Here is a 16,327-nt window from a genome sequence, read left to right as displayed (position 1 = left end):
GCGTTCAACACCCCTCACTCCCCCAGAGGATCTTGCTATGTAGCCCGGGCCAGCCCCAAACTCTTGGTCCTCCTGCCTGTTTCCCTTGGAGCTGAGTACACTTGTCATTTTTCAACAGTTTTTGCTATGTGGGATTCCTTAAATTAATATCTGAATTTTGTTTTTACAAAACCTGCAGGTTTTAGGAAGGAGATGCTTAAATAAAGGCTGGTATTTACAAGAAATGTCACTGCCAACAGTACAAAAGCAGCTCCCACAGGCAAAGGGGAAAGAAGGGAAAGGGACGGCTGCAGAGGGCAGCCAGGCTGGGCAGAAAAGCCCATGAGACGCCATCTCCACCGCAAGGAGCAAAAGGCAGGACTGGAGGCACGGTTGAGATGGTTGGCTTTTTTTTTGGTGCTGTGACAAGGCAACTGAGAAAACCAGAATCTATACTGGCTTCTACCGTGATCCTCCAGGTCTCAGGCTCCTGTGAGCTGGACGAGAGGTGAGCCGCGGGCACACAGCCCTTCTCACTTGCACGGTTCTCTCCAGTGACCAGGTGCTTCGGAAGTCACCCTGGCTGCCGTGACGCCGTGAGCGGGGGATGAGGGAGGGGGAGGGGGGGACTCGAACATCGCGGGCCAGGAGGGGGAGGGGAAAAGGGAAGCATCAAGCACCAGAGCCCATCGTGTGGTGCGGCTTATGTTTCCAGGGTTGGGGAGTCGACTTCGTTTGGTGTGCCTCTGAAACACAACAGCGGGAGGCTGAGCAGCAATCCGGAGGGCTGGGAAGCAGGAGTGGAGGGTCCAGCCTGGGGAGCAGCGCGCGAGGTGGTCGGGGGCCCTCTGGTCCGGCAGCGGTGGCGGGTCCGGGTCCCAGGCCCCGGGGATGGAGGGAAGGGGGTAGCTGTGGGGCTCAGCAGGCACCCCTGCAGCTGGGGGAGTGGTGCGAGCACTAGTAAATTCAAGGACCCAAGTCCCACAGGACTGCGGAGGGAGGGGGAGAGACGGGCGGGAGGCCACAGCCGGGGCTCAATCTCCGGCTCTCGCACGCGCTCCTGGCACAGAATCTTTATTGTACACGTTTGCGGCACAGCAAGAGCTCGCCCACCCATGGCACCCGTGTCCATAAATACTCAATGACCATTTGTGTTAAAAATACTGAGCCCGCTCCCGCCTCCCCCATGGCGAGGCCTACTTCTGCGTTCCAGGCTGGCTTCTAGCAAAGTCATGTGACTCCAAACGGCAATCCTCATCTTCCAGAGCTGCCTGAGGAGGTGGCTGGCTGCTCCCCTCGGCCCTTCGCTTCTTGGCTGACTCCCCGCCCCCACCGGCTCCCAGGCAACTCCAGCAAGGCCTCCCGGCCCTGCTTGCGCTCCGCCGCCCGAGGGCGCGGTCTCTCAAGAGATGTGGAGCCTGCTGTCCAGGAGAACTCCCCTGGGAGACAGGATGTGGAGTCATCCCTCAGAACTTGCAGCGTGTTCTAAATATACACCGTGTCAGAAACCAAGAGGTACCAGTCAACGTCCACGCGTCATGGAAGCATGAGCGTGCTGAACCCTGCGGGGAGAGGCGAGGGCCACGGCTGGATGTCACCCACTGGGGGGATGTCCCGTGCAGAGAGTGCAGGGAGCGGCTGAAACGGGGCTGCAGAAAGCACTGACATCTCCCCTGAAATGCAGCAGCTTGGGGTGTGAAGCTCAACGGCCGGCGGCACGGCCGGGGCTCCACGAGCCTTCAACGCCAGGTGCAAGTGGAAGGGGCGCCTTCCCGCCTTCCCTGGTCTGCACGACTAGCAAGCACTAACGCAAGACAGGATTTAGGGCGAGGGAGGCTCCAGAGGGGCCCTGAGCAGCGGCGGGGCGCACCCTCTCCTCGGGGTCCTGCGCACACAGCCAGGGGCCTGGAGAGCTGCAATGCAGCAAGCCTTCAGGCCGCCGGGAGAGCCGGCGGAGCGGCGTGCAATCAATAGGTGCAGGGGGAGGGGAGGAAGGGAAGGACAGGGGGAGAAGGGGAGGAGGAGTGCAGGGAGGAAGAAGGGGGAAGAGGGAGAGGGGAGAAGGGGAGAAGCGGGAGGAGAAAGGAGAGGAGAAAAAGGAAGGGGAGTGCAGAGGGAGCAGGGGGGAGGGGGGAGGAGGGCTTGTGAAACAGCACAGAGACTTCTGATGGGCTGCGGATCTACTCACACACGTCACCACCCCGAGGGGCAGCGGGCAGGAGGCTGGACACATACGGGGGTGGAGAAAGCACCTGCGGGGCCGGAGTCCTGGTGACCATTAGGAAACGCGCTGCTGCAGAAAGTGGGGCCCTGGGCGCCTGCCGGTCCTCGCGTCTCGCCGTCGTTTCAGCCGGTGCGCAGCGCCCGCAGCGCGGGGAGAGGGAGGACACCGCAGCGGCTCCGGTGCGCACCCCGGCTTTGCCGCCGGCCCCATGCTCGATGAGCCCAGGGCTGAGGCCGGCCAGGAAGGCGCAGGAAGACGCGGCGGTCAGTCGCCTTCGCTCAAGGGCAGAGCCGAGCACGGGTGACCGCTAGCCAGCGATGGCGGGGAGGAAGACGACGCGCAGCAGAATGTCGAGTGGGGGCCGGCTTTCCCATGGGGCTTCCTCACCAGCCTCGTCTCCGCTCTGCTCCGCAAGGCTGGGACTACAAGCGGACCACGCAGCCATCCCGGCAGCGAGGGCGGAGGCATGCGGGCGCGCAGGCGCGGGGGGAAGAGGCTCCCACGCGAGGCCTCAGGCTGAAGCTGTCTGGGGATGGGCCCTTGCTCTGCGCTCCCTAGCTCCCATGCCTCTGCCTCCCGGAAGCGAGGCGTCCCCGCTGGGTGCTCCTGCTGGCTGTCTAGGCCTCGTCAAGAACCCGCTGGCAGGGAGCAGCGCGCGTCGGGGCGACAGAGGTGCCCTCCTCCTGCTGCGGAGCCCCAAGCCAATGTGGACTCGCGTGCATCAGGGCCTCTAGATGTGCCTCACCCACCACACAGGACGTGACGTAGGCCAGCATGGGGTGGGAGAGGGTTCTCAGGGCCACCCATAAACCCTAGGGCTTCTGACTGCACCCCAGGGGGCCCAGCCCTGTCATAGGTGCAGCTCGCTAGCAAGCCAAGCAGGCTGCGTGGAGTTCTGGAAGCTTTACCATCACACTGGAGCCGGGAGCTCCTGCTGTGTCCAGAGGGACAGAGCTCGGCGCTCCCTCGGGGACGCTGCCACCGCGTCCTCGACTCCCTAAGCTGAAGCCCGGATGAGACCCTCTGCTTCCGGTGAGGTCCACACCCCTGATCTGAGAGCCAATAGCTGTGATGCACCTGGCTGCTGGGGCGTGGGGACCGTTCTCTGTGGCGCCCCTCCTCCTGCGTCCTGCCCGGCTGCTCAGCACCGACGGGCCTGTGCTCAGTGTTGAAGCGTGGGCTGGCACTGCCTTTCCTGCCCCCACTGCTCCGGAAGGAGGCTGCCACCTGGTTCGCCGGGCTCTGATCGTAGAAGGACATGGGCTGCGGAGGTGGCGGTGGCCATTGCAGGCCTCCAGGGAAAGCCCGCGGGACACTGTTTGGCTTAGAGATGCATGTATTCCCCGTATCGAGAGGTACTGGTGAGGGGACCCCGGGCTGTGTCCCAGGGTCATGGCGCTGAGCGACCTGCTAGCGTTGGCCCCGCGGCCAGCTCCCTGTCACTGTCACAACCGGGAACAGGGGCTGGGGCAGCTCAGGGTCAGGAGCCTGCCAGGTGCTGCCTGCTACACGGGGTGTGCACTTTGCTTTCTAAAAGGATTGCATTGATGTCCCCCCTCCCCAATTCAATGACACGGTGTCCTCCAGGGACAGCCGATGTCCCCCGGGGGATGCTGGGTGCTGCGCAGACACGCCGCCGCCCCTCCGCCCTGGGCCTCTGTGCTGCCCGCGGCCGCCATGCCCAAGTCAGGCTGCCGACAGAGAAAGGTAAGCTCAAGACAAGCACCCTCCTCCTCGCCCTCCCCTGAAGGACGGTCCTGGCTGTGTGTAACCAGCCGCAGATGGCTCCCCAAACGAGCCCGAGGAGGGGTCCACACGCCGCTTCTGGCCACGAGCTCTGCGGGTCACCGTCCAGAGGAGCCCAGAGTTCACGGTCGGGACCGGCTCTTGCTCACCAACGGGACTAAGAAGGATTAGAAGTTTACTCTGACAGCGCCTGGGCGCCGGCTGTCACGCGGTGCCTTCCCAGTCCCCCGGGGCCTCCACGCTGCCGTTGGTCACCTTCTTGACCTTCTTCACATTCTCCATCGCTCCTGACGAGGTCACCCTGGAACAGGGAAGAAACCAATTAGGGGCCCTGTGGGTCTTCTGGCAAAGGCGGCCTCCACCAGAGTGCCTCGGGGCAGTCGGGCAGGCCGGGCGCCCGTGACTCATGCGGGAAGTCTAGCCACTCAGGAGGCTGAGACCTGACGTTCCGAGCTGGCACGAGCACAAACACCTGCGAGACTCCCTCTCCAATTACTCAGCAAAGCTGAGCTGGGGGTGTGGCTCAAGTGGTAGAGTACCAACCATAAGCAAGCAAGCAGCCCCCAAATCACAGTGCCAGTTTGAGTTTGTTTGTTTTTTTTTAAAGAGAGAAGAAAAAGGTGGGAATGTAGCTTAGCGGTATAGTGCTTGCTTGCCTTGCATGCATGAAGCTCTGGGTTCAATTCCTCAGCACCAAATTAGCAGAAAAAGCCAGAAGTGGCGCTGTGGCTCAAGTGGTAGAGTGCTAGCCTTGAGCAAAAAGAAGCCAGGGACAGTGCTCACGCCCTGAGTTCAAGGCCCAAGACTGGCAAAAAAATAAATAAAACAAATAAAAATAAAAATAAAAAATAAAGAGAGAAGCAATGTCAGAGTTAGCAGACCCGGGTAAGTCTTTCTCCTGGGTGGCCAGGTCACTTGACCTCCTTGGGCTTAATAAGGAACTTTCCAGAATGTTCGTGAGAGAGGAGAAACGAGCCCTGTCGATAGTGGAACCAATAATCCTGGGTTCTATGTAGTGTGTAAACCACATGGAGGCACGGCACCAGACACTAACATGGCCTCCAGTTTGTAAGTGGCACTCATGGCAGACAGGTGGACTGTCACACGCAATTCCCAGTCAGAAAGGACAGCGCCAGCCAGCCACAGTGGCTCACGCCACGTCCTGACCGCTCCCCAGCTCTGGAGGAAGGTGCCAGTACTTTTTGGGCACCTGGGCACTGGCTTCTTTGGGCCAATACCCTGTGAGCTCCAGCGAGGGGCCTCGGGCTGTCAGTGTGGGTGCTGAGGAGTCCCATGGGAACCATGAAGGGGAGGCCTGACGACACAGCGCAGGCCTCCTGTGGCCTGAGGAGCAGCCAGGCCAACAGACAGCGCCCGCCCTGCCTGCGCTCCCCATCAGCAAAACCAGCTCGTGCCATCAAACTGCACACCAGCCACCCCACTGCCATCCCCACTGCACCTGCCGGGGGACCCTATGGCACCTTAATGAGGCCAAGGAAGAAACGTGCCCAGGGTTAGGCCCTCTCCATGCAGGGGACCCAGAGGAGACAGGACCTGGCTGCCCTGCACTCTCCTCCCCCAAGCGGGTTCCTTGTGCCCGCCTGTGCCATGACAGCCCCGGGCTGCTGCTCTAGCGCATTCTCTACTGGGCGATGGCAGCAGCAGGCAGGGATCTGCATGTCACAGGCTCTCTACAGCGCACAGGGGCGTCTGCCAGCTGAGAGAAGGCTGACTGGCTGGACACAGCTCAGAACACAGCCATCGGAGGGGAGGGTGCTGTCCCAGAGTGAAGGGGGGCACGGTGGGGGCTGGGTCGATGCACGGCGCAAGGCAGGAGAGGGAAGCTTGGCAAGATGGAGAAGAGCACAGCTTCAAGAGGACATGGGCAGACAGAGAATGGGTCCTGAAATGGGGCAAGGTGTGGGGACTGCAGCTGGAGACTAGGGGAGGATGGAAATATGGGTTGAGGGAACTCCAGGGGACATGTTAGGTGGGGTACAGTGGGGTTCCAGCAGCCTCACAGGCCCCTCCCTGGGGTGCTGGATTCCATCCAAATCCCGAAGGGGATAGGTGTCAGTACCCAACATAGGACCAGTGGCCTATGCCAAGACCACCATTCGCATGCAGCACAGTGGAGGCCGTGAGCATGGAGTGAGGGTGGGGGGTGGGGGGAGTTAGGCTGGCACCCCACACTGTGGTGGGAAGTGAGCTCTACCCTTCTTGCTCCACAGCTCACTTCCTCGCTGCCTGCCCGGTGCAGACTCCAGCACTGTGCCTACCTGCCGCGCTACCTGGGGCTCACTGTGGGGATGGGGGTGAGCCGACCTCTCGGCCGCCCGTCCTACCAAAGCTGGCTTCCGCCCTAGCTCATGGGAGCGCGTGTGAGGCTTCAGCCCCGTGACTCCTTGAAGGTCGGGGCAGGGACTGGAGTAGCTAGCCCGTTGGGAACAGGACAGTCTGCAAGGCCGGAGGAACACGGAGCAGAGGTGTGGAGGAGAGCCGGGCAGGCCCAGGCTGCCTCCCCGTCCCTCTGCACCCGAGTGGCACCCCTCACGGCACAGCCTGAGCCCCTGCGCCACGTGCGCACAGCTCTCTCGGCCCGTCAGGCTGCAGTCAGATGGCTCGGGCTGAAGCAGCCCTGGGCACGTCGACGTTCAGAGCTGAAATGTGGAAGGACCCGGCTGAGAGACGACCCTCATCTCAGCTCTCCTGCTCCCACCCGCAGAATGCCATGTGGGGCGTAGCGGAGGGCTGATACCCATCCCAAGGGTGACATTCTGGATCGGAGCCCAGGGAGGCAACGTTCTGGCCCTGGGCTCATCCCGACATTTCTCCCCGCACTTCTCCGAGGCACAGAAATAACGAGATCATCGAAGCTGTGTGGAGCACAGGAGGTGCTACCGGATCTGCTCATTACAATCTCATCGAATACTTCTCAGGTTGCTGAATCTTTTACATGCGTCTCAGCCAAATGGGCAGGCCCAAGGAGGGACGAAGCCTGTCCTGCCCCTCTGTGCCCAGTAGCACCCTTGGCTAAAGGGAAACACCAAACCAATATCCCGATTCAATTTCCTCGCTGAGTTAAGGCACTCTGCCTCCCACCATGGGCCAGACTGCAAGCATGGCCCCTGGCCACGCCCCCACCCTGCAGGCAACCTGCTCCATGCGACAACACTGCTCAAGAGGAGTGCTCTTCTCCTTGTCCCAGGAGGGTAAACTGATGGCCCACAAAGGTTCTGAGCCTGAGTCTCTTCCCTCTAGTTCCCAAGTCTGTTGGCCTGGGCACCCTCCCTCCTCCCCGCCCTTAATCTTTCCCCATGACGTCTGGGGTTAGCCACAGAGCCTGATCACCAGCCAGCGGGGGCCAGGCCGATGCTCAGATCTGGCTCCCTGTGGCAAGGGCTCCTGCTGGCCCCACTGTGAGTAGAGACGCGGCTTCTTACTCTGCACGGAGACACGCTCCCAGGGCCCACCCGCGGAACCCACTTCGCTCCCGCGCCACTGGAGAGCCAGCACGAAGAGCTGCCGAACGCCAGCTGCCCTGGCAGCCAGGCAGGACCCGGCGAGTGCTGATCCATGACAAGGCAGAAGGCTGCAGGCCAGAGCAGCGCCGTGGCCCCCCGGGAGCACGAGGGACCTCAGCCTAGAACTGACCATCCAACAGCAATGGCGGGCCACCACACAAAGACACTCCTTGCCACTCATCTTTGGGAAGAGACCACCCTTTCCCGGGACACGGGACCCGAGAGCCCCGCATGGAAGCCAGGAGTCAGAGGTGCCGTGGCGGCTGTGAGCGGCCAGGCCCCCGCCACAGGGTCTTTGGGAGAGTGGCAGACTCACAGGAGCCGAATGACTTCCAGACGGGAGCCACCGACGGTGGGCCTGGCAGCCTGCGGTCAGCGGGCTCCCCGCGCTCTGGCCTCTGCAGCACGGAGCAGAGCAGTGATGACCCCTACAGTGGCGAGTCCCGCCATTCGGTCCTAACAAGGCAGGGCAGGGGCTGGCTAGGGCTCGTGCCCCTGTCGCCTCCCCAGGAGCTGGGGAGTGTGGAAGGGCTGCGTCCACCCCGCCCCGGGGCTGCTTCCCTACATAAAGGGAGCAGGTGAAGGAAGAAAGGGAGGAAGAGGTGTCTTACACAGATTCCATTTCCAAGTCATCTTCCTCCTGAGACAGCTGCAGGTAGGGGTTATCGGAAGCCGGACGGAATTTACACCCAGTCAGGACAAAGAACACCAGTGTGGCAGTTTCATCCAGGAGCTGTGAGTTTAGAAATCACCCCAGGTCATCAGAAAGCAGCAGAAACAATCTGCCATGTCCCCAGCATCTCTGCCTGCCAATTACCAACTCAGCGGTCCCCACTCTAAGTCGACACTGAGGAGGCACTACGTAAACAGTCTCCCCGGGAACCCCACTTTCTTTCTTGAGAAGAAGTCTCAATATATAACCAGGCTGGTCTTGAACTCACAGTCCTCCTGCCTCACCTTTCTGGGTGCCAGGGTTCCAAGTGGGGACCACCATACCCACCTACCCTGGTGCCTTTAGGAGACTGTTTTAACCCTTACTGACCTATAGTGGTTAAAGCTCTGAGTTGAATTCTTCAAGAAAAAAGGATTTGGGGCTGGGGGCACGGCTCAAATGTGAGGCCCTGAGTTCAAACCTCAGCACTACTGCCTCCCCTGAAAAAAAGACAGAAAACAACAACAAGGGCCTCTAAATCATATGGTGAGCCCCGTGGAAGTTAGTCAATTCTACAATTTTGTAAAGAAATACTGTGACACTGTGGCTCAAGTGGTAGAGTGCTAGCCTTGAGCACTGAGAGGCTCAGGGGCAGAGCCCAGGCCTTGCCCTAAGTTCAAGCCCCAGGATGGGCAAAAAAAGAGAAGTCTAGAATAATATTATTGCTATAATAATAATAATAATTGCACAGAAAGGAGCCCTGTATTCTAAGCTACTTTAAGCTTTGCAACTGAAGGAAAAGGCAACATCTCATCTAAGTTCTAATTACACTGGGCAAATCTTACTCTCTCTGCTTGGGGCTTTCTTTTTTCCCCAAAGATTTTTAAAAGCGAAAAGTAGGACCAGGATTGTAATTGTTTCCAGATTTCTCATGCACTCCAGCAGCTTTCCCGGAGGAACAACTAATCTAGAGGAAAAGTGATGGGAGGTCCTCAGGGTTGTTTCCAGAGAGCAGAAGCAAGCCTGCGACTCAGCTCCCGCCCTACCTCAAGAGCACGCGACCTACCTGATAGAGCCACTTCCACTGGAACGGCACAGCGAACTTGAGGAGGAACGCGATGATCCTGGTGAAGTATATGTAACACACAATCTATGGTGACGAAAGCAACGAGGAGAAAAATCAACAGTAACCACAGTACACGTCTTTTCCCCAGCAATTAGCTCTTACAAATGAACTAGGAAACAGAAAACAGAATGACCCAAAGAAAATTGTCTGACATGGGGCCAATTCAAAAATGCCTCAGCCCCAAAGAGCCCCTGTGAGTCACTGTCTGACTACAGTCACCACCAGGGCAGGGCAACCCCTGTATGCGGCTGCCCCACCCCCTCCCCGGCTACCCGCAAGTGCGCCCTCAGCTTCCTATCGGCAGAGGCTGGGAGGAAGCACTGGCAGTCACAATAGAGGAATCAATGCCCCACAGGCCAACACAGCCTTCTGGTGCCATCGCCTACAGGTGCAAACACTGAGGATCTAGGACGGGCTGAAATCACGCACTGCCGGGGGGAGGCCTCCACCTCTCCTCACTGGGATGGGGACTCCATGTCTGTCCTTGAGTGCAGGATATGCAGCGGGCCAGACGCATGCAGGCGGCCGAGGCAGGCCCGTCATCTGGCCAGGCATGGAGGCTGTCACCACATTACTACAAGTGTCAAGAAAGGCTCTGGTGACACCTGGTCTGGAGGATGGCAAAACTCATGGGTGGGGGGGCTGGGAAGGTGGCTTAGCAGTAGAGTGCTTGCTGAGCCTGCATGAAGCCCTGGGTTCGATTCCTCAGCACCACAGACACAGAAAAAGCCAGAAGTGGCGCTGTGGCTCAAGTGGCAGAGTGCTCGCCTTGAGCAAAGTGAAGCCAAGAATAGTGCTCAGACCCTGAGTCCAACACCCAGGACTGACCAAAAAATAAAAAGTAAAACCTGGGGTGGGTGGACTGTCTGCCTCTATTTTCCTACTCAAGTTTCTGGACAGAACTGTTCAGGGATCGTCAGTGCTACAAGCACAGATGGGAGACCTGGAAACTTCTTTTAGGAGCCAGGAAGTGAACACTGAAAGACGCATGTCAGACACACTGCAGAGAGTGACAGCCCTAACACGTGAGAGCACGTCTGGTGTGGTGGAATGCTGCGGAGTCACCACGTCCCTCACTGTCCCATGTCTGATTTTCACAAAATCGGCAGGCTTTGTAAGGGAGACGCTTATTAATTAAAACTACTAGAAATGTTATCCAAACGGCATGGAAGCAGCTTCCTGCTTGGGAATGGGAAGGAAGGGAGAAGAAAGGCTGTGGGGAGCACACGGGGCACCCTGCTTTCCTAAGGGAGTCAGGGGAGCAGGTGGCAGGTGCTGGGTGAGCTGAGCGGGCCAGTGGGGGGCGCCAGCCAGCAGGCAGCGCCTTGGCGGGGGGCGGCAGGCAGCCTCCCCGAGCGAGGGGCTGCCCGGGGTCTTTACTCCTGATGGTTCTGTTTGCACACTGAACACGCAGTGCTCTTTTAAGTAGTTACAGCACCTCACAAATATCCTGGGCTTCTGCTTCCCACGAGAAGACAGGCGAGGAGTGAGCGGAGCCCACCCGGGGGCCAGCGGACTGGGCTCCTCCCACCACATCTCTGCCTGTCTCCTTTATAAACACAGGGTTCTTGGTTTACTCACCAAGACGTAGTAGTGTCTGAAAAGTTTCAGCTTTGCTAAGTTAATAGCAGCTAGAGAGAAAAAAGAAAAGGAGAAGTCCATTAGCTTCTTTTCTCATATACTCCCTCACTCGTTTTGAGGCGGGACCTTACTAAGGGACCCAGGGGTGGTCTTAAACTCCTGGGCCCAAGTGAACCTCCAGCCTCAGTTCTGAGTGGCTGGGACTACAGGCATATACCATGGCACCTGGCTTTTCTCATTTTCAAAACCTTGTCCTGCTCAGACCTCGTCTCAGTCCATAGGCTGAGTCCACACTGAAAAGGAAACCTTGGGTAGTTCTCCCCACAATCAGGAAGGAAAGGGGTACACATCAGCCCCCTGCCACTGGACGTGAGAGCTGCCCCCTGCAGGCTGCCCAGGGCACCATCTGGGCGACCTCCCACCAACCAAGGCGGCAAGTTCAATTGACCCTCAGGTGCATTTGGCAAATTCTACTTCGGCTTTCATTAAGTGCCTCCTAATATGCTGTTTAAATGCAGCCTGCCAGGAGTGCTCAAGGTCAGCCCGGCCAGGATATCCAACTTCCGGACACAGCCACGGCTCTGCAATATTGATGAGCAGAGGGCAGCCGGGCTCCCTCCCCATTAGCCAGCCTCCCATTCATCACACCCTCTTGCAGGAGGCAAATTAATTTTGCTTAACAGCATTCAATTACTGATTCCGTTTAAGAATGGGACTGTGGGTGGCAAAGGTTCGGATTTCCTCCCCCTATCATTGGGGGGGGGGGGGAAGCAATCAAGCTTAGGATTCGGAGAGAAATTCTGGGAATCATAAATTATCTTCCAGGTGATGACCAGCTGTGCAAGGACCACAGCGGGGCCAGGAAGGCTTTCTGGGGAATCAGCCATGTCCACCAGAGCTCGAAGGGGCTGGCAGGTGCACACACACAGCGTGGGAAGAAGGGGGTCCCAGTCAACAGATCACCAAATGGCTCATCTTGAAACTGCTCTGGGAGACTTTTTTTTAGGTCTGAGACCTGAACTCAAAACTCGGTACCTGGGGCTTTTGCTCACTGGCTAGCACTCTACCAACTGAGCCACACCTCCAACCCCACTGGCAGACTTTTTTTGCCAGTCCTGGGGCTTGAACTCAGGGCCTGAGCACTGACCCTGAGCTTTTTTTTGCTCAAGGCTAGAACTCTGCCACTTGAGCCACAGCACCACTTCTGGCCGTTTTCTATATAGGTGGTGCTGGGGAATTGAATCCAGGGCTTCATGCCTGCTAGGCAAGCACTCTACCACTAAGCCACATTCCTAGATCCTTGGGGAGAGGGAGAGGGAGAGGGAGAGAGGGAGAGGGAGAGGGAGAGAGGGAGAGGGAGAGGGGAGGGGGAGAGGGGAGAGGGAGAGGGGGAGAGGGGAGAGAGGGAGAGGGAGAGAGAGAGAGACAGAGAGAGAGAGAGAGAGAGAGAGAGAGAGAGAGAGAGAGAGAGAGAGAGAGAGAGAGAGAGAGAGAGAGGTTGTGGGGCTTGAATACTGGGCCTGGGTTACTGCCCTGGAGCTCTTCAGCTCAAGGTTAGCACTCTACCACTTGAGCCACAGTACCACTTCCCGTTTTCTGGTGGTTAACTGGAGCTAAGAGTCTCATGGACTTTCCTGCCTGGACTGGCCCGGACACGATCTTCCAATCTCAGACTCTGAGTAGTTAGGATTACAGGCGTGAGCCACCAGTACCTGGCTCCCTGGGAGACTTTTTTTTTTTTTTTTTTTTGGCCAGTCCGGGGCCTTGGACTCAGGGCCTGAGCACTGTCCCTGGCTTCTTCCCGCTCAAGGCTAGCACTCCGCCACTTGAGCCACAGCGCTGCTTCTGGCCGTTTTCTGTATATGTGGTGCTGGGGAATCGAACCTAGGGCCTCGTATATCCGAGGCAGGCACTCTTGCCACTAGGCTATATCCCCAGCCCCCCTGGGAGACTTTTTAAAGAAGTAAATCTCTCTGGTTCTCATCTTTCCTTCAGTTAAGTTACTACAAAGTAACTGCTCCTGACTTGTGCCGAGCCTGGGGTATAAGCAGTGTCCTGGCAGTCATGGCTACCATCCTGCCAGTCAGATGCTCAGCAGATGGTGCCGATGGGGAAAGGCTGAAGGATGACTCCTATCTGGGGGTGAGGGAAGTGTCACAGGTAAGAAGCTGAGACACACTGGACAAGTCAGAGCACCGAGGGTCGGAGCACTTCGCCCACTGATAGGAACCATCTGTGTCTTCTGCTCACACTGCATGTTCAATGAGAGGACTGGCTAGGACCACCCTCTGCCATATGGCCAGCTACCAGATGAGAAGTACAGCCTCTGACACAGCAGCCCTGCACTAGTGAGTGGTTCATGCCTGTAATTCTAACACCTCAGGAGGAAGAGATCTAGAGGACTGTAGTTCAAAGTCACCTTGAGCAGGAAAGTCTGAGAAACTATCTCCAAAAGTGCCAGCAGAAACCTGGGGTGGAGATGTGGCAAGTGGAACAGTATCAGCCTGGCAAACCTAAAGCCCCCAGTGCAAACAAACCCCAGTTCTGCAAAATCAAACAAATTTGAACATAAACACCAATTCTTTCCTTTGTGAATGATGCAAATGCTTGTTTTCCTTGACAGTCCTGGGGCTCTAACTCAGGGCCTGGGCAGTCCCTGAGCTTGTTTTGCTCAAGGCTAGCACTCGACCAGTTAAGCCAGAGCACCATTTCCAGCCTTTTCTGTTTATGTGGTGTGGAGGAATCGAATCTAGGGCTTCATGAATGCTAGGCAAGCACTCTCCTACTAAGCCGCATTCCCAGCCCATGATGCAAATGCTTTAAAGGTGACTTCTGAGCTTTGCTTGGTGACAAATCCTGACTAATGAGACTCCCGGTGTGCCTGAGAGCCATCAACCATGCAGAGCAGTGTCGAGGCTCCATTCCCCATCTCAGCACCAGGTTCGGGAGGAGGAAGAGAGGAGCTGAGAGAGGCTCCTTGGGCAGGGACAGTGGCAGGGTGAGTTAGCAGAACAGGGTCTCCCAAACATGTGAAGGCCAGGTGAGTAGAGCCAAGATGAACCTGAACTTGTCCTCCTCATTGGTTTTAGGGGCCCAGTAAGCTTTAACAGAAAGAACCAAGAGCAAGAGCCCAATGGTGCCCAAGGCTTGAGTGCCTAGCAGCCCTCTCAAAGGCGAGCTGTTCCACCAATGCACACCAAGCCGGGTGTGGACAGGGAAGTGCAGTCTCACCAGGCCGGCACGTGGCTGGGAAAAGGCAGGGCAATGGAAAACATCTTAAGGTGGAGTCTGGTGGTCCCTTTCCTTTCCAGGGGAAGGAATCAAGGGTGCTGGCAGGATCTGACAGGAAGGGGGATGGGCAGGCCCTGAGGTCCCAATGGTTGAGTACAGGAATGTACACAGAATGCACCTCTTGATGTCGTGTGCCACTGCCGTACCCCTTGGGCTGAATGCTCTCCGGAGGAGGCAGACTGTGGATCTCCACAGATGAGCTTGCACGCCATGAGATGCCACCATGCTCAGATGCCGTGCCATCTGCAGGGACCTTGACAACAAATAGCCAGTGCTGTCACTACATGCAGGGCTCTGGTGGCTTCCAGCAGGTGTGACACCTGCTTAGGGCTGCTGCTGGCAAGGGTCAGGCCCTGCACCTCAAGCATGGGAGCAGGCACCCACCTACCACAGCGAGCTTCCTGATGGAGCAGACAGGTGGGCAGAGTGGCCGGGAGCGCAGGTCCTGCCCACCTGAGTGTCTGGAGCTCATATTCCAACCCGCCCTCAGGGTGGCTGGGAATTACCCAGCTTGCACCCAGACAGCTCCTGGTCAGCACCGAAGGCTGGATGTGACAGTATTAGAATCATGTCAGGATTATACAGGATTAGTCAACACCAAAGGTGCCATTTACTATGTCATGACAGCTACCACAAATGGCAGGAACCCAGGCTCTAGGAAGCAAAACTGGAACTAGTGGGAAGCGAGAGTGGGGTGAGCCAGGTTCTCTGAAAGCAGCCCCACTGCATGCACCTGGTGGGGCCGGGGCGGGGCCGCCAGCCCAGAGGCCGGCGGCCAACAGGGGGGATGGAGCCCGGAACCCCATGTCTCCCTGGATGGCAGAGGCTGACTGCTTTCTGGCCACAAGGGGAGCTGGCCTCCCTTGAGAGCTGGCCTGGCTATTTCTGACCCTGCCTCGGAGCAGCAGCAAATATGGTAAAAGAATGAACATGGAGAGGAGCTGGAGGCCTGCACTCAGCCCCTGCGCCAGCATGGCCCGCTGCCTCCTCCTCGCGAGGGGAAGGAGCCCAGCTACCTGGAGAGCAGATCTAGGAACAGGCAGTTCCCACTGCTATTAAGACTTAGAAGACCTGGGGCTGGGGATATGGCTTAGCGGCAAGAGTGCCTGCCTCATATACATGAGGCCCTGGGTTCGATTCCCCAGCACCACATATACAGAAAATGGCCAGAAGTGGCACTGTGGCTCAAGTGGTAGAGTGCTAGCCTTGAGCAAAAAGAAGCCAGGAACAGTGCTCAGGCCCTGAGTCCAAGGCCCAGGACTGGCCAAAAAAAAAACAAAACAAAACAAGACTTAGAAGACCTGATGGTGGGGAGGACCAGCACCCAACCCCTGCTCCAGGAGCTTCTGCCAGCTCTTATACCTCTCAACCGAACAGGAAAACAGTCCCGAGGCAGGCAGAGGACAACCTGGGAATGCTCGACACAGGCCTGAAGCAAAGCAGCCAGTGTGCATGGGCCATGGGAGGGCTGGGCCTCTTCAGGTCACCAGATCGTCTGCCCCTGCACCTCCCCCCCTCAGCTGGCTTTCTTAGGTGGTCTTAGGATGACCACAGACACAGCATCTACTGAGCAATCACCATGTGCCTGGCACTGTGTGGGCACCTTGCGGGCCTCTGCAGGGAAGCGGAATTACCGCTGTCTCCCAGACCAATGCCCCAGGCCTGGTGAAAGTTAGTGAATTAATTACTCCAGAGAAGCCAGTATTCAAGCCCAGGGCCACCTCTCTGGGAGATGCAAACTTTTAACACCCACCGTCCACACGGAGAAAGGCAATCAGAGCTCTGAATCCACTGGCAGTTCAGGCAATGCCGTCATGATTCAAAATGCTGGCAGTGCCCAGGAGCTGCAGGCAATCCACTCTTGGGAGCTAAGGCTACATGATTTACGGGGTGTGCAGAAGCAAGGCCCCTGACAGCCTCTTAGCAGGAGAAAAATTCCCCAGCAGTCCTTCCCCAGGCAGGCGTGGAGAATGGCTTAAAAACATCCCAGCATCCCAGCTCGCCTCTCTCTGTCTCGCCCCTGCTGTGCACCAAGGGAACAGGAAGAAGTCAACACAAAAGCTGAGGAAGGAGGAGATGGCAGAGCCTGGCTGGCAATGGGCCTCCCACTCCTCCTGGGACTGCAGTTAAGAGCTGGCTCAGCCGGCCCTGCAGGGGGATGAGGTGCCCTCTGTGCTCTCGCACAGGCTGCTACAAGGCAAGGT

At 57.9% G+C, this 16,327-nt stretch overlaps 1 protein-coding gene across 2 annotated transcripts in view; it reads right to left on the bottom strand.

Moving 5' to 3' along the window:
• Nucleotides 1–4,092: 4,092 nt before the first annotated feature.
• Gpr107 (G protein-coupled receptor 107) overlaps nt 4,093–16,327 on the bottom strand; it is a 51,784-nt gene continuing 39,549 nt past the window's right edge. For both annotated transcript variants that reach the window (XM_048344959.1, XM_048344967.1), the window contains 4 exons: nt 10,833–10,882; nt 9,192–9,275; nt 8,085–8,206; nt 4,093–4,250 (listed from right to left, as the gene is read on the bottom strand). In XM_048344959.1, coding sequence (XP_048200916.1) covers nt 4,154–4,250; nt 8,085–8,206; nt 9,192–9,275; nt 10,833–10,882 — 353 coding nt within the window. In that variant the 3' untranslated portion in view covers nt 4,093–4,153. The remainder of the gene's footprint in view (nt 4,251–8,084; nt 8,207–9,191; nt 9,276–10,832; nt 10,883–16,327) is intronic.

This window comes from Perognathus longimembris, chromosome 1 (genome assembly GCF_023159225.1).
Source record: "Perognathus longimembris pacificus isolate PPM17 chromosome 1, ASM2315922v1, whole genome shotgun sequence".
Taxonomy (NCBI): Eukaryota; Metazoa; Chordata; class Mammalia; order Rodentia; family Heteromyidae; genus Perognathus; species Perognathus longimembris.
Note: the sequence above shows the minus strand (reverse complement) of the source record. Positions and strands in the feature narration are given on the sequence as shown.